This window comes from Tachypleus tridentatus, chromosome 9 (assembly GCF_004210375.1).
Source record: "Tachypleus tridentatus isolate NWPU-2018 chromosome 9, ASM421037v1, whole genome shotgun sequence".
Lineage (NCBI taxonomy): Eukaryota > Metazoa > Arthropoda > Merostomata > Xiphosura > Limulidae > Tachypleus > Tachypleus tridentatus.
Window position 1 is genome coordinate 552,810 of NC_134833.1, and position 19,750 is coordinate 572,559.

General features: G+C 29.4%; 1 protein-coding gene across 1 annotated transcript; it reads right to left on the reverse strand.

The window, feature by feature from the left end:
• Window positions 1-7,191: 7,191 nt before the first annotated feature.
• On the reverse strand, window positions 7,192-17,964 carry LOC143224641 (tubulin-specific chaperone cofactor E-like protein). The gene is given in 5 exon segments (XM_076452762.1): window positions 7,192-13,311; window positions 14,127-14,157; window positions 14,160-14,277; window positions 15,565-15,907; window positions 17,790-17,964. Coding segments are annotated over 5 exon segments (966 nt in total). The 5' UTR covers window positions 17,945-17,964; the 3' UTR covers window positions 7,192-12,992.
• Window positions 17,965-19,750: the final 1,786 nt, after the last annotated feature.

Sequence of the window (19,750 nt, forward strand, 5' to 3'; positions counted from 1 at the left end):
ATGAGAATGTTACCAACTTATGTAAAGCTTACATATTTCATCCAGTATTTTACTTATAGGCTTCTTATGGGTTTTTACACAAAGCTACACCATGAGCTATCTGATATGTCAACTGCAAAATATCAAATTTTGAATATCAGCATTGCACATTTAAAACTTACCACTGGTTCATGAGGGGCTTACATTTAAAAAAAAAATGTGCAGAAACTTACATCAGCTCATTTATGGATCTCATTTACTTTAACTTCTTTATATTCTCACAGGTTAGGAAACTAATGTTTAGTATTTGCCCTATACATTTTCCATTACAAGAGAATCACATTCAACAAGGTTTGACTTTGGAAGCAATAAACAAATAAATTTTTTCCAAAACAACAAATTTGTAGCTATGGTTTACAGACATAGTTGATGTCCATTTTGTATTTTATTTGCTTGACTTCAATATTCTGTCAAAATTGTTTTGTTATTTTCAGTGAATGTTTGGTTGTTTTCTTAATGCAAAACTACACTATCTACATTCTATCCTTCATAGGGAATTAAAATTTGTAACTTAGTATTTTAAATCCATCAACTTACCACTGATCCCTCAAGAGAAGAGTGTGTGGGTGTAATTTGTTTTTTACAGAATAGGTTGTAAATGTTTGTATATTTGAATTTTTACTTCAACGCATAAACAAAATTCAACACTTATCATAAAATTCTACTTAAATCCAACATAAGGACATCACAGTGGTGACTATACACAAGTTGAACTCTAATTATCAGGCTTATGTAGATTTAACAACAAATGTCACACACTCACTTTCTTATTTGTAGGTCAAGAGTAACTGATTATTAGTGGGTAACTTGTAATAATCCCTCAAGTTACAGAATATTGTGTAATCAGATAATACTGTACTCATACAGTGTATAATTTTAAAGTACACTGTATGAGTATAATGTATACAATTCCTTACGTATCCTATTACATGAAAATGTAAAGTGTTGAAAAATCCATTACAAATTAACTTGTTTGAAAATTTTCATTTTTTTTCCCCATAAATATATGGTGCTAGTCATATATCTGATATTAGTCCAATGTTAGGTTGCCTCTTACATTTTGTATCCAACCTACTAAGCTAGGACTACTGTATCTTGAAATTTAGTGTTGCAATTTTTAATCGAGATATAAAAAAAACACCTTTTCTGTTCACTCAAAAACAAGGCCATAATTATTTTGTCACATCTGATATTTTTTATTATTTCATTTATGAAAAGTGAGCTTGAAAGTTAGTATGACATTTAACCCATTGTGCCCTATTACCAGCAGTGGATTCAGAACATGTTTTAAAAGTACTGTTACCACCAGCAGAGAAGGTAATAAGATGAGCTGAGTTTGTACCAGCAGAGAAGTTAGTAAGATAGTTTGCAGGGCAAATAAGCATAATTAAAACAAAGTATCCAAATGATTTGAGATATTGTGAACAAGTAAAACAAGCTAAAAAAAGGTTTTGTTTTGAGTTTACTTACAAATAAAGTATACTTTATTACAATTTACAGCTTTGACAGTGCGTAAAGTTAGTTTTTAGGGCAGGTACAATGTTTCAATTACTGGTGCAGTGCTTATCAAGCACAACTTTTTACAGCAAAGAACATTTTAGTGTTTAAATCAACATTTAAATTCTGGAATTTATTGTCGTTACATATGTAGATATCAAACTGCATGAGTTTTACAGACTATATATGCATGGCTAAACAAAATATAATCCAAATGTGAATAAATATAAAAAAATTATTGAATATTTTATGCAAAATATTTTCAAAAACCTAGGAATGTATGGGGGAAATAATGATCAAAGATATACAGAAATGTGCCTATGTATTTGTTAATTGTGGAATTGTTTGATTTTATTAATAAAGTTTTCTTATTTTCTTCTGTTAGTGCCATGCTCGTGTCTTAGCACTGCAATTTTCTGTTCATAAAAAACTGTTTGTTTTTACTTATATGCTCAATGATTAAAATGTTTTACCTGCTCTAAAAATGTATCTCACTTTCTGTAAAATCTGTAAATTGTAATAAAACTAAATCACGTAAAAGGAATAGACGTGTTTTTGTTTTTTTTCAGAAAGAGGCCTGGGTTTCTACTAAAGTTAGTACTTTTTTCTTGTATTTATTTATCTTTATTTTACAAGTTTTTTTTTCTTTTATTTGTTCAATGTCTGAAACATGTGCAGCAGTTTTGTTTTACTTATTTGTTCTGAATACACCAACATTCTGGTTTCAGTTTCTTGTAATGCTTCCATCTGCCATCCATGTTTTTTTTTCTCTGACACGTTACTTCAAAATTGTAGTTTTAATACTTTTACTACAAAATTACCCATTATATGACAACTGCTTATTAAAAATTACATGGAAAGTGAAGTCAGACAGTGTTATGCCAATGTCTAGTGAATAGCATTTTTTGTCAGAAATGTACTATACCATACTAAAGGTAAAATTATTAGCTATATTCCCTACTTTAGAGCATCGCTTACTAGAACATAATGATAGTAAGTGAGCCACATTTTATTAAATATCTCTTACCTCTCCACAATTTAAATCATCCAATCACAATTTGAATTTTACCACAGCAATAAGAACTTGAATATAATTCACTAACCACAGTTTTATATTTGTTGCATCTAATTTAACAATGATTACCAACATACGGTTAATCTTACTGTCAGTTGGCATGCAACAAGACTTTTTTTTTAACGCTTGCAAGGAAAAAAAAATGCTAGCAGGCACATCCACGAATATTAATATAAAATTATAACAGTAAATCCATTACAAAGTAGTGTAGAAATAAATCTTCATTTTGCATCCTTGGTGGTATGGTCAGTTTTTTTTTTTGTTGTTTTTTTTCATTTTATTCAATTCCTTTGTCTTTATGCCTAGCTCTAGCAAAATATATTAAGTGGTAAAGAGAACAGTTTACTGATGAACACTTATGATGTTAAATCACAGGCTTCTGATAATAGTTAACAAATCTGTTCTTTCTGGTCCTATGCTGCAGGTTTCCAGTAAGGATAATACAATATTGTCTTAGTAGAAGAACATACCATCTTGAGCTAACATTTGTTCACTATACAAAACTGCTAGGAATGTACAAAACCATGGAGAAAATGCTATTTGTTAACAATTATTAACAGTCATGTGATTTAAAATCACACAAATAACAACCAGTATATCAAGTTTTGCCAGCATGAGGACTGGCATACCATAATAATTTATAAGTAAGTTTTTATTATTGAAAGGTGATAGAACAGTTGTTAGTAACTGTCTTAACATTAAAGTATGGGAAACAAAAATGTAACTCCCTTTATACAGGTGTAATTCTATCTGGATGTACTTAACCTTTTGTTCAGTGGACTTCTCTTTGGCCTTCCTGAAAATAAATGCAAAGAGGCAGTTTGGAGCAACTGTAAAAAAGTACTTAGTCATGCAGGTATAATTTTTTAATGGTTAAATGATTTATAATTATTTAAATTTCATATGTCATACTTCCTTTGTTTCAATTATCAGAGAAATGATATAGTGTTATATTTAAGAGCATATATATTGAATGATTTTGTCTTTATGTTGGTGCTGACTACAAAGAAAATACGACAAATTTGAAAATGTACACAAAATAATAAATTTTAGTATCTAAAGCTGCTGTTAAATAAAAGCTACATTAATTAAGGATGCAACACTTGGTGTAGAAACATTCTATATTTATAATCTAAGCTTATATACTTGATACCAGATGCCATTTGTTGCTTGATATAGTGTTCATACTATAACTTTTAAATTTGTAAGCATACCTTCACAAAATCATCCAGATTATCAGTAAACATTGCAGGGCTTTTGTATGCAAAATATCAGATTTTCATGTAATGTTTTTCTCATCCTTTTTTCTTTTTGCATGTTGCCTATCTAACATACAAAATAATTTTAATTCTAAGATTAAAAATACTTTTATGTATCGGAAGATTTTAAAATTTCACACGTGAAATCTTTATAACATTCATATAATTATCAAACATTTCTTGAGAAAACGTTTTGTTTTTTTCACTAACCAATCTCTGTATGGATTCTGTAGACTTGACTGATCTTGTGACCTTCATACAAAATTATATTATTTTTCAGATTATGACATAAAAACACAAATGTTTAAACTTAATAGCATTGTACATTTATATATATTTATTATTTTTATTATATTGGCTTTCCAGCCATGCCTAACCAACATTACAGAAGTTGTAAATGACATGGTACACATGCAATCCTGTCCATGAATATAAAACTAGCCTTGACAAAGTGATCAGTCTTCTATGTTTTATGGGACTAGTTTGTTTTTTTAATACAGTAACATTTCAGTTATATTTTACATGTATATACATTATTACTATTTACAAATAAGTTCTTAAGTTATTTATCTTAGAACATTGAACAGTAAATAAAGAAGTAGGTGAATAATTATCTCTTCTAGTTATGGACTTTGTAATTGTTTGTTGCTTGCCGTTAGATTGCTAAGCCTTATCAAATTTTGTACAAATTTTTTTGTTTTATAAATGTATTTGAAATAACTAAAAACTTGTAAATTACTATAACAGTTGTATTTAAGTCTAAAAAAATGCAACACTTCAAGTTCACTGATGACTAACCTCACCAACTTGAAACTTTGTATCAAAAGAATGAGATTGACACCCTAATACTTCAAAATTGCTGAGAAAATCATTAGTAAGATATTGTGAGCTTTCGTTCAGTTATTCACATGTCATAGACCGAAGTAGGTGTACATAAGGAAATGTTTCCAAAAATGGAAAAAGATTGGATGGGTCACTGTTTGATATTGTATTCAAGCTTGTTGGTATCAGTAATTTGAGTTCCTGATTCATGCAAAACAATATAATTTATATTTCAACATTGTAATGTTAGGCAGGTCAAGTGGTTGAGCTTGTGGAGTCTGGAAGCAACGACTTTTGTTGCAGGAGAACTCACTTTTCAGCTGTTATGTGAGATTGTATTCAAACTTTCCTTAGTATCTTCATGATCTGTCAAATAGTATGCACAACTACTCACAAATAGTTCAATGTCTAATTGGCCAATTCTATCATCAAACTCTTCTTTTGTATCTCTGTTCACATTCTTATTATCAATACTTTATCAAAGTGCCAACTTGCTTCCTTTTAAGGCTAAGTTTGAAAATCAGCTTCAGCCCAGACTTGTGGCATCTTTAGGCTGTCAGAGATTCTTTCTGTTTTCAATTAATTAATGCAATGTTCATAGCTGATATAAACCTTTTACTGACCTTGATAGCATCAGTTTGTTATAGTCTAACAATGCAGTGGAAAGTTTCTTAACATGTTTCTCATGAGTCATCATCATCATTATAAACTCATCATTTTTATATACTTCTGTACTTGTACTTCACTGCATTGCACTTCTCCTTATTACATACAATTATCTGAGGCATTTATAATATCTAGCAGTGCCTCAACATCATAAACACGTAATTGAACCAGTGCTGCATTCAACATACCACATGACACACAGAAATCAACAATTAGGTGTTTTGTTAACATTTACTTTTAAGGTATTAACTAGTGAATAATAATAAAATTTGAATTATATTCTAGAATTTGATATCAAATGTATTGACGTAAATTCAAAATAATTGTTTAATAAAAGTTTGAATGCAAGTCAAGAAACATGGCAGTAGGGTTAAATAAATGATATTTTGTTCGTGGCACACTTAGAGGTAATTTTAAATATTATATTACAGTATTGAATAATTCTTGCCAGAAAATTCTCTACACATTATGTACATTAATGATACTGTTTTGGTGACAAAATTTATTTATTAATCAGTTTTGTTTTCGGTTTAATCAAAAGAATTATAAAGAAATATCACAGTGTTTTATTTCTGTACATTCTAGTGTCCAGGAAATTACCAGGAAAAGGGATATTATTCATGGGAGATGTAACCCAACTTCAGCCATCAGACCAGTGGCTATTAAAGGCATGCAAAATGCCTACTATTGAACAAGAAGTTGTGAGTAGTGAGAACTCTGATACAAAATGTACCAAGAAGAAAAGCACAGTATCCTCTTCTAGTGACTGTAGCATTGTCACAAAACAGAAGAAAAAAATTAAACTATCATAAGCAATAACGTATTTGAACATTCTGCTCTGAAGCCTACATGTAACTGATGCATATGCTTCCACAACCAGTAATATATATTTATTGTATTTCAGAAACTTGGATGCTGAAATGTATTGCTTCCGTTAAATTCTTCACGTTTTGACAAAGAAGTGTAGTTGTAAATCTTGTATTAACTTGTGAAACTTCAAACAATTATACACTGAAGATTTGCTTTAGTAGAATAAGTTTGAGCATATAAAATATTCATAATTTCGTTATTATGAAATATTGCAGGATAAGGTTTTATTACTGGCAAATACTGATGTACACATTTTGGACACTTTCCCATTCCCTTTTTTCTTCATTTATTCTGTGAATAATAAAACTGAGTAAACCATGCATTATTTTTATAATTTTATTTTACAATATTGGAATTTATTCAACAAGCTTACTTATAAGTAACTTCAAAAGCAAACAATAGATAATTTACTATATTCATTGGTTACCTATTTATACGAATAACTTGCGTTATAAAACCTTTTTTATATCTGCAAGTACCTATGTAGTGTAAAATAATAGATTATATCTAAGATTGTTTTATTTGTTTGGTAAATCATTTTAAATATATTTTCTGACTAAAATTTTAAAAGATAAATGTTTGAGGAAAGCTTCCCTAGTTGGTAATAATCTGTTTTTAACTCCATTTAAATAAAATATAGAAGAAATAACCTCAGCTACCCAAAGTATTCACACTTCCACAATTTAGCATTTGACCATTTGCCAACCTAGAAACTTGAAAAAATCAGTTGTAGAAATGTGATACAGACATTTATCACATCAAGTCCTATCTTACTTTGTTCTTAAATTTTAAAAAGAATTGAGAATGTATAAGAAGGCGAGTTTCTGTTTTGTAACAAATTAAAAGTTTTGCTCAAAACAAACTGTACCTTATATCACAAAATAAAGAACTGATAACAAAAAAAGTGTTATTAAATATGTACAGTAATCATTAACATTTGTTACAAATAATTGAAGACCAAAACTTTGTTAGATTTTTATTTGTGTTGTTTGGAAACTACATTACTCAATAAACATTACAGTTTCAAAGTGGTAATCCAAAATGACCTGAAAGACTACTAAAACATTTGAGCTATGATCTATAAATATAATTACAAAAAAAATTCACATGTAAAAAACCATCTAAACAGCAGCTAGTCATTTAGAACTGTATGCTTTCTAAGAACTTGAACAAGTTAAAAAAAAGAGGAATAATTGAACTGGTTGGTTCAAAATGGTATGTGCTTAATATTTCATATACATAAACTTATATTAAGTCTTAAGAACTGGTTTACAATAAATACCTTATTTAATGTTATAAAAGTTATCACCTGTAAATACTTTGTTAGTATGTATTGAAAACTATCCAATTATACAACTGTGTGTTGCATTAACTAAAGTTGAAATACATTATTAGATAAGGTGAGAGAAATATAATGTTCATATAATATATAGTAATAACTGTTCAGTTGGCAATTGTGTTGCTTTTAGCATAATGCAGTATTTAAAGCTGTAATGTGTAATTTAATAAAGTGAGAAAAACTATTACATATAGAAAAATATTTTCACTTGATGTACTTTTAATAATTGAAAAGAAAATCAGAGCATACAAATATAATTAACACAATTGCATACAAATCCATACATTCAATGATATTAATAAAACACCTAAAATTAGGTAATTCACAAAATAAGGAAAATCTTCCATCCATGAATGTTTGGATTTTGTAACAAAATATACTCATCTGCAACTTCTGCCAAAAATTATAGCAACATATTTTAACAAAAATAGTACCACATGCATATCTAGACCAAAGTGGATTTACAACTCTCAACTACTGTTTTACTGGTAAAAAACTTTTCATGTAATGAATCTTATACAATTGGTGTATTTCCTGAACAATTGATATATTTTGCAGATAATTCACATATAGGAATAAATGGTTGATTATCAGAAATTAAACTGAAAAATATTTTCAGTATTTTTAAAACAATCTGATAAAAGTTGAAACATAGCTTTAATTTTACACTAATCACAGTTTTTAAAACCTTTATATTTAATTATTATTGAAATGTTGTTAGAAACAATACAAAAGTTCATAGAAACACACTGATCATATTTTATGGTCTCTTATTGCACCACTTAATAGCTATATTTCTTTCCTAAGTTGAACAGAAACATTTTTTCTGGCTGTCATAAAATTACCACTATCCATAGTTTCCTAAAGCATCTTCATTTTTAATATTATTACCAAGAGTACAATTGGATAAACATTTCGTAATATTTTATTAAACGAGTTTTGTAAATATATCAATATAAATCATTGATACACACAATCAAAACTGTAACAGTACACATCAGGACATTTAAAATATAAATATATATCATGTAAATCCATTCTTGATTGGAATAGATTTCAACATTATCTTAGTGAAATTGTAAATTTTGTTTAAGACACATGCCACAAGGGCTGATTGAGGTTTGTTTTGTTTTTTTTATGGCAAAATGTTCTGTAGAATATCTGAGAAAGCTGAGCACCACAAGTGTGTGTGTGTAAGAAAGGGTGGGTGTATATTGTTTCAGCTAGGAAGTAACAGTAAGCTGCCTCTGCCACCAACAGAACTAGAATACGAGGGAAGGCAACAATTTTGATTAATTTATATTATAAAACTGTTATTCAGTTACAATCTACAATTGGAAGAAATAATATTTAAACCCTGACTTCTAATGCAAAATTTACATTTTCTTCAACCAGCAACATACAAAACCAGATACACTGGATATAGAATACCTTAATTTCTTTAAACATAATCATTTACAATACATTCTACAATAATTCATATTACCAGAAACATATGGTCAAAACTGAGGAATTTAAAGAGCACGCCACTATTTATGTTTAAATACAAAACCACAGTTGCTGAAGCCCGGCATGGCCAAGTGATTAGAACACTCAACTCATTATCTGAGAGTCACAAGTTTGAATCACACTGAACATGCTAGCCCTTATACCAGTAGGAGCATTATAATGTCAGTCTCACTATTCATTGATATATGAGTAGCCCAAGACTTGCAAGGAGTTCAAAGCCAACAAAAGAGTTGCTATCGCTCATAGAAAACTACTCAGAATCTGACTCTTATCAGTTATAAAAAAATACATTGTATATTATAGAAGCAACTTCATGACAAAATGTAGATAGAAAATATTTTGTGCACCGTTCATTAAAATTTTTCATACATAAAGCTTGCATTTAACCCAACTTTCTACCCCTTATTCACACTATTTCTGTCTGAAAAAAATTCTGCATTATGGCAAAACTATGAATTTCTAAGAATGGCATACTGTTATATGCTACAAAATGAACTTAATTTTCACAGCAATTTAATGTATTCTATCAACCACTTTGGTAGAGTTCTAAATGTCATTGTATTAGTAACTACCTATTTGTAAGGATCATTTTTCAACACTACCCATTTCTTTCATGGATTAGGCTTATCTGGAAAGAAAACACTATAACAAAAGTTGCCAGGCCTAAATCAGCAATATTTTAAATACAGATACACAGACAAAAAAAAAAAAAGTGGCCAGCATATTTTATTACAACAGAATGATTTCTTCTGTTTATGCCCTCTAGTGGCACAGTGATAAATAAGTACACTAATAATGCTGGGCACAGGATTTCAGTACCTGTGGTGGGCACATTATGTATCATTGTACTTAACTACAAACAATCAATGAACTTCTGTTTATTGATTTAATCAACTGCTATTAATATATGAGAATGTTACCAACTTATGTAAAGCTTACATATTTCATCCAGTATTTTACTTATAGGCTTCTTATGGGTTTTTACACAAAGCTACACCATGAGCTATCTGATATGTCAACTGCAAAATATCAAATTTTGAATATCAGCATTGCACATTTAAAAACTTACCACTGGTTCATGAGGGGCTTACATTTAAAAAAAAAAATGTGCAGAAACTTACATCAGCTCATTTATGGATCTCATTTACTTTAACTTCTTTATATTCTCACAGGTTAGGAAACTAATGTTTAGTATTTGCCCTATACATTTTCCATTACAAGAGAATCACATTCAACAAGGTTTGACTTTGGAAGCAATAAACAAATAAATTTTTTCAAAAACAACAAATTTGTAGCTATGGTTTACAGACATAGTTGATGTCCATTTTTGTATTTTATTTGCTTGACTTCAATATTCTGTCAAAATTGTTTTGTTATTTTTCAGTGAATGTTTGGTTGTTTTCTTAATGCAAAACTACACTATCTACATTCTATCCTTCATAGGGAATTAAAATTTGTAACTTAGTATTTTAAATCCATCAACTTACCACTGATCCCTCAAGAGAAGAGTGTGTGGGTGTAATTTGTTTTTTACAGAATAGGTTGTAAATGTTTGTATATTTGAATTTTTACTTCAACGCATAAACAAAATTCAACACTTATCATAAAATTCTACTTAAATCCAACATAAGGACATCACAGTGGTGACTATACACAAGTTGAACTCTAATTATCGGCTTATGTAGATTTAACAACAAATGTCACACACTCACTTTCTTATTTGTAGGTCAAGAGTAATTGATTATTAGTGGGTAACTTGTAATAATCCCTCAAGTTACAGAATATTGTGTAATCAGATAATACTGTACTCATACAGTGTATAATTTTAAAGTACACTGTATGAGTATAATGTATACAATTCCTTACGTATCCTATTACATGAAAATGTAAAGTGTTGAAAAATCCATTACAAATTAACTTGTTTGAAAATTTTCATTTTTTTTCCCCATAAATATATGGTGCTAGTCATATATCTGATATTAGTCCAATGTTAGGTTGCCTCTTACATTTTGTATCCAACCTACTAAGCTAGGACTACTGTATCTTGAAATTTAGTGTTGCAATTTTAATCGAGATATAAAAAAAACACCTTTTCTGTTCACTCAAAAACAAGGCCATAATTATTTTGTCACATCTGATATTTTTTATTATTTCATTTATGAAAAGTGAGCTTGAAAGTTAGTATGACATTTAACCCATTGTGCCCTATTACCAGCAGTGGATTCAGAACATGTTTTAAAAGTACTGTTACCACCAGCAGAGAAGGTAATAAGATGAGCTGAGTTTGTACCAGCTGAGAAGTTAGTAAGATAGTTTGCAGGGCAAATAAGCAAAATTAAAACAAAGTATCCAAATGATTTGAGATATTGTGAACAAGTAAAACAAGCTAAAAAAAGGTTTTGTTTTGAGTTTACTTACAAATAAAATATACTTTATTACAATTTACAGCTTTGACAGTGCGTAAAGTTAGTTTTTAGGGCAGGTACAATGTTTCAATTACTGGTGCAGTGCTTATCAAGCACAACTTTTTACAGCAAAGAACATTTTAGTGTTTAAATCAACATTTAAATTCTGGAATTTATTGTCGTTACATATGTAGATATCAAACTGCATGAGTTTTACAGACTATATATGCATGGCTAAACAAAATATAATCCAAACATAAATATAAAAAAAACCTATTGAATATTTTGTGCAAAATATTTTAAAAAACCTAGGAATGTATGGGGGAAATAATGATCAAAGATATACAGAGATGTGCCTATGTATTTGTTAATTGTGGGATTGTTTGATTTTATTAATAAAGTTTTCTCATTTACTTCTGTTAGTGCCATGCTTGTGTCTTAGCACTGCAATTTTCTGTTCATAAAAACTGTTTGTTTTTACTTATATGCTCAATGATTAAAATGTTTTACCTGCTCTAAAAATGTATCTCACTTTCTGTAAAATCTGTAAATTGTAATAAAACTAAATCACGTAAAAGGAATAGGCGTGTTTTTTTTTTCAGAAAGAGGCCTGGGTTTCTACTAAAGTTAGTACTTTTTTCTTGTATTTATTTATCTTTATTTTACAAGTTTTATTTGTTCAATGTCTGAAACATATGCAGCAGTTTTATTTTACTTATTTGTTCTGAATACACCAACATTCTGGTTTCAGTTTCTTGTAATGCTTCCATCTGCCATCCATGTCTTTTTTTTCTCTGACACGTTACTTCAAAATTGTAGTTTTAATACTTTTACTACAAAATTACCCATTATATGACAACTGCTTATTAAAAATTACATGGAAAGTGAAGTCAGACAGTGTTATGCCAATGTCTAGTGAATAGCATTTTTTGTCAGAAATGTACTATACCATACTAAAGGTAAAATTATTAGCTATATTCCCTACTTTAGAGCATCGCTTACTAGAACATAATGATAGTAAGTGAGCCACATGTTATTAAATATCACCTCTCCACAACTTAAGTCATCCAATCACAATTTGAATTTTACCACAGCAATAAGAACTTGAATATAATTCACTAACCACAGTTTTATATTTGTTGCACCTAATTTAACACTGACTACCAACATAAGGTTAATCTTACTGTCAGTTGGCATGCAACAATTTTTTTTAATGCTTACAAGGAAAACAATAATAGTATTACTTTGTCTACAATATATGATTTCTAAAATTATGACAATTTTACTATTTCAGCAGTTCTTTTACATTAAAAAAAAAAGTAAAAGATTAGCTAGGTTTTCAACCTTTCTTGTACTGTTTAAAATATGTGAAAAACGCTAAAAATCATCAAGTAACCCCATGTATTAATTTATGTACAATTTCAGAATGTAAACGTTACATCTAAGTGTACTAATTCATAATATTTTACTATATTTGATTCCAGTTAAATATGTGTATGTGTACAAAACAACTATTTCTGATAAACCAAAAACTCATCCCCATCCTGTACTTGGATAGAGTATAGTTTCTTGCTATTAAACTTCAGTTCTTCTGGTCCAAAAGCATGTGACATTTCCTTGTCAATGTAGAACAGCCTGAGTTTTGAAGGTGACATGCTCAGTAGCTGGCCAATTTCAAATTTCAAGTCCTTTACTGTCTTCTCAACATGGATTTCTATTGTTTCCCGTTGTTCCTGATAAACAATGTTCACTTTTGCTTTCTTCTTAGGAGCTAGATTCACATTTACTAAAGGGTTTAGCTTTCCGTGCTTAGCTACCAGCTCATGATATCTATAATAAAAAAGGATAAAGCTAAAATAGGAGAGGTTCAACCATTTAAATGAGACAGGTAACAAATACGAACGAAGATGAGGTGCTAAAGTCAGAGGTCCATTGTTGTGAAGCCTTTAGTCATATGAATTGTTAAATTATGTTTATTATTATAGACCTTGACAACAAACATACCTTTAAATACCTCAAAATACACTTTGCTTGTTTTGCCAGCTTTCATTGCCACAAAGAAGCCAGACATCTTTCAATTTGTGGATTTCCAAATGAAAAATATCATATTTCAAATATTTATTGTGTACTGTTAAATGTTGGTTTTTCCTACTTGTGAAAACAGCACACAACTTTAGATTTAAATACAAATTGATGGTAAAATGGCCTTAGATTTGTCAAATACTAAATAAACAAATAACAACTGTCAGCTTATAAGGAAATTTAGTAACTCTCGTCTCTGTGAAAAAAAATATGTACCTTTTCCATCTGTTCTTATGGGTGGTGTCATACAAGTTGGAAGAGAACCATTATACTTTGGGTAATTCACTAGAAATAACCATGGCAAAGAGCACAATCATAAGTACAAAGCAGGAATTGACCGTAACTGTCATGATTTAATTTTCCTGTACATATTCCTAGAAATCGGTTAATGGTATCTGAACTAGCTCACAATTTTAACTTACTTAAAATTAAAACAGCAAGTCAAAACAAGATGGCTCTCTGGTTTACTATATGTCTAATCACAAGGGTTTTTCCATTCTGAACAGTTATATAATGCCCAAAATATTTTAAACAGTACATAAGTAGACACAAAACACTGATACCTTTTGGGCTTGTCATTTATGTCCAGATAAAACGAATGAATGCTCTTTCTGCATCTTCTCTTTCCTTCTCCTGAATTGGACTGCCATTTAATCTCTTGGCACAAGACAATCTAGCTATCAGGTGTTGTCTTCTTTCTTTTTCTGTGAATTCCTTAGTATTAAAAAATAAAAAAGGGTCTAAAGGTCCTTCACCAAAAATAACCCGTAAGTTGACCTCTTTAATTGTAAAAATTAAGGTCTTCTTCAGCATAAACGACATTTACTCTGTTCAAATATTTTACAAATGACATTTGCAAAAAAATATATATTTTATTATTTCCTTCCTATTTAAATATCAGAAGCTAACATTCTGAAAAACACAGCCTGTAACTGAAGTTAATAACTAGCTATAAAAATTACATAATAATATCCACTTCTTGAAAGTGTCATCAACAAGATCTTATGTTTTATCTCAATTTGACATCAAGGTCTACAATGAGAGAAATAAAAGTAACCTAGTGATAATAAATAAATCTTAGATCACAGAAATGTTTCTTGCAACCCAAAAATAACAACAGTCCACCAAAGAGAAGTTCTCAGTTGAAATATAGAAAAAATGCAGGATATACTAAGTTTAAGTACAACATGTTTTGTAAAATACAATGTTTCATCATCTTTATAAAGAATTTCATAATTATGTGTTATAAATATAATTGCACAGATATTCATAGGTGCAGGGTCTGGTAACTTGATTGGTGTGTATTTGTATAGAATAGCATCAATAGCTGTTTCATTTTTCAACTGCTTGAGGTATGCAACAGTTAACTGGAAGGTTTATCTTGGTGAACCCACAACCTGTGGATTCTGTTTTAAGACTGAGACTTTTCTTGATTATATTATGTTCTGTTGCTTGGGTAACACGAATGGATTTTTTTCTGTTTGTGGATTTTCAAATTTTGCAACACACAGCCCACTGTTTTCCATAGCTGGGATATGGCATTACAGGTCTATTTCTGGAGAGTTCTGGCACCTCAAGTTGATTCATACTCGTATTTTCCTACACCATCAAATGCAAGGAATATTCCCCAATATATACACATATTTACTATCTGAGTATAGGAATATTTTGTGTCAGAAAAGGCTTTTATATACCCTTCCCAAAAATTAAAAGTTTCCAGTAACACCACACAAACTTCAAAATGCCAATGTCAAATTTTAGTTCTGTTAATGTGCAGTGGAACACTTCAGTTTTATACTAACTTTGTTTGTCATATTACTTGCTGATTTGTATATTAAAAAGGCATTTTAATATTAAATCTAAGCCTCTGTACTCATTAGATCAGCATATAAAATTACCTATATTATTTACAAAGTTATTATTTTAATCAATATAGTTGGTGTTCTAAAACCAGAAACTAATTTGATAATTAAATATGAATAATTAAACTTAGAAGTTTACCTCAAGTACTGGTAATCCCTGTAAACGGAAACTGTCTAGCTGCGGAAAGTTGTTGAGTCGATCGATATCTTCCCATTCTCGGAACTGCCCATTGTTCAGGTTGATGCTATGTAGTTTCCTGAAGTGATCTGACCAATGAAAAGAATCAGGAATCGACTCTAATGAAGAATCAGCCATAATAAGCTTTTCTAGGTTGGGAAAACAAGTTGCTATGTGCTTTAGATGATCCCATGAGTTAATCGGATTACCACTGATATGAAGTTGCTTGACACTTGGATAATCTCTGTCTGTGTCAAATTCAACACTGGCATAGTCATTAAGACTTAAGTGAAGCTCTTCAAGCCTAGTTAAATACAATTATTTAAAAAGAAAGGATTAACAGAAAACTAAACTTTTTTGTAATAGAAAAGTCTATAACTTAGAATATCAGTGGAATCTGATATAATATCACTTCTGTGAACACAGTGTGGCTAAACCTTAAATATTCAACTACTGGACAAATAATTAGAACTAGTTTGAGATTACTATAAAAATATTTTAATAGAATGCTTGACACAAATAAAAGTTAATAATATAAGGAACTACAACATAACAGTTAGACAACTTGTGCAGGAGAAGAATACTGTGCAGAATGACCATTCCTCTCATATAGAATGAGAATGGTATATTTTTTAATAATAAAAAGAAACCTAAACAAGTTAGTAGAATATTTCATTGTATATATACCCACTATGGCCAAAATACTAAAAAAGCAAAAATTTATGCAAATCACAAATGAATAGCTCCCAGAATTCAAGTGTTTTGTTTAAACCTAAAAGCTTGTTCCAGTTGACCCTCATAAAGGAAGGACTACTTTTTTGAAAACATTTGGTTGTGAGGCTTTTTAACTGTAGTTTAACATAGGTAAATTTTGAGGGAAAAACATTATTTAATAATAAGCTGGAAAATCTACAAGTTCACCATGTATTAAAAATAAGAAAATTGATGAATGTTTAATTATCTATCCCACATATACACTGTATCAATTTGTTGTCATATAATGTTTAGACAAAAGACTCATGTTTAATTTGTTACACTGGAATGAAATAATTTAAATGGTATATTTTACTATACAATAAGTTCAACAGAATGCATGCATAAAGTATGATAATTTGAACATTTTGGAATTCGGACTGGTAGACACATATTTTTTTACATAAATATATTAAGCTAACATTGAAAATTCACACACACAAATAAAGGGAATAACAGATAAAATATCAGGAACAAGTATATAGCTTTCTACAATTTACAGCACATGCTATGAATAGGTCCAAGTTTCGAGGTATGGGTCTTCTAACCAAAAAAATAATACTTAGTGACTTGGCTTGAGATTACTATTTAAAATGTATTTTGGGAAAAAAATGAATACTTATAAATGCTAGATCCAAACCAGTACATATACAATCCTTATATTTTTAAAAAAACTGGAAAATTTTACTATTCATGCTTACTTAAAGAAAGGTGTAAACTCATAAAAATATAAGGCTTGTATTATCACAACGAATAGTGACTTTTACTGTGACAGTTGATTTTTTTTTTTAATGAATGATAGTTTATGCTTCACTTATCCAAATAAGCAATACAATTATTTCATATCTAAAAATTAAAATATTTTAGCTTCTGAAAGAGTCTACAAAGATTATATGGAAGGCACTTTTCATTACTTTTACCTAAACTCTCTTTGAGAAGAACTTTCCAAGCATCTAACCTACTTATTCACATATTCACAAAGTAAGCATGTTACCCTTTCTTTACTATAATACTTTACAGGTAAATCAGTTACATAATGGCAGATTTTACAGTATTGCTGGCTAGAAGTTAAGCACAAAATTAAATTAAAATGGCAGCAATGCTAAATTTACAGAATAAAAACAACACAATAAAATAAATAAAATGTTTTATAAAATAATAAGTTATTATTATATACATATAATGAAAATTTTCAAAAACTACACATCTCATCCCCTTATTACAACCATCTCAAAACAATTCATTCCCCAAATCTGAAAATACAAGTACAGAAACTATATCAAAATATTAACAACAAAAAGAAAATTCTTTATGGCACAAACTAATTACTAGCCTTGTTGCTTATATACATACAATATGATAAAGTTATTAAAATCAACATGAAAATAAAACCTACAACACTTTGAAAAAACAACTAATTTTTAAAACCATACTTTGGTATGCATCTCAAAAAACTGTTGACCACATGCCAAGGAGCATAGGTATGGTTCAACACAAGACTGGTGATACAAAGGTCTGCTTCCATCTCCAGTGGCTTAGCTTCTGACATGTCATTGTGACTGAGATTTAGGAACCATAGCTTAGGCATGTGGGAAATAATTTTTTCAATCTGAAAGACAAAGTACAAATATTAACATATTAGCAACCTTTCTTATATTCATGAATAAAGTATTACTTTTTTAACTAAATTAAAGCATAACAATTACTTTTAACATGTTTAGCAAGTATAAGGAAGTGTTGCAGTTTACAGAAAACATTATTGTTCCTAATACTTAAATAATAAAGATTTATCAATGTACAATAAAAAGGCTTGTGTAAATCAAACAAACAACAAACAAAATCCATAAAGGCATTCCTAGACATTTTTGTATACCAGCAAGAAAGAAATAATCTAAACAAAGACTGTTGATATAAATAAATAAAATAGTGACGTCATGCAAACAACATACATGATAAGCATAACATAATATGTGCTTGAGTTTGTCATTGAAATAGGCCATAAAGTAGAACACAGAAGATGGTGTAATGCTTTCTTGAAACTTTAAATGAACTATTTCTCACACCTAAATAAAGCTTCAAAGCTGTGTAAATAAAGTGTTGGCTGTTTGCAGTAGCCCCATTTTTGTGAAGTAATACATTACAATGTTTACAAGTACTAGAATCATCGACCTTATTTAATTATATACTCAAAACTTCACTTTATAGCTTCTTCAGAAGCATCCACTAAAACACAAACCAAAATTGACAGTACAATGCTTCAACCATTTCAAGTTTATACTCACAAAGTTTCAACAAAACTTAACCCTACTATTTGGTAGGGTTTTGGAAGTACAAAAACTAATTTTTATCTTATTCAAATGTATATCTTTAATAAAAAAAAACAATGTCCTGAATAATTTTTTTCAAACAGGTTGAAATAACTTCATTAACAAGTTTAGGTTATATCAGAGAGAATAAACAATGAAACTGATGCCAAATAATTAAAAAAAAATCATCATGATATAACCTTATAAAAAATTCATTAAATTATAAACTTTCTCTTCCTATTGGTTATAAATAACTTGACAGCAAATGTCAGAGAGAATTACTTGTATGCTTTGAAAGACTAGTCATAGAAGAGCATATGTCATGTGGGTTTGACTTTCTGGTCTATAACTCAATAAAGCAAGAACATGTCATATAGTGGTAAAAAAAAATTTAAATTTAAAAGAAAAGTAAAGGCCAAGTATTTATTTAAGTATTTCCTTGTGAAATCAAGAAATTAAAATTTACGTAATATCAAAATATGAATAATAAAATTTAAATGTAACTCTAAAAAAAAGTCATGACATGAGCACTGACCCTGCCATAAACATGCAACTAACCACATTTATAGATTCACAACCATGCCCATTTACATACAGGTGATATAAAATGCACATTTATAGTTCTTGCTGTGTCATGTAATTATCCAACGTTTAAATATCATGGAAACTTTAAGTAGGCATGTTTTATAACGAAATTCAAGTTCATCAGAATTGTCAATGCATTCAAATAAAAACAGAATCATGTACTGGTAAGGAGGCTCTTATTATCATAGTAAATATAGCACAGAGTATCAGACAAAGTAATACATACTGCTTTGGGTAAAATAAAAACAAAACAAGAAAATGAGGCTATACTTTGTGTGCAAGCTGCCATATTTCAAAAAGGATAATTTTTCTTAGTTGTCTATAATAGAATTATTTGTAGTTAAACACAAAGCAACACAAAGGACTATCTGTACTCTGACCATCACAGGTTTGAAATCCCATTTCTAGTATTGTAAATCCCCAAACATATTGCTGTACCACTGAGGGGCTTTCTATAACTCAAAAGATTTAAACAGTGATAAAAGCTTCTAATACTTAGTTTG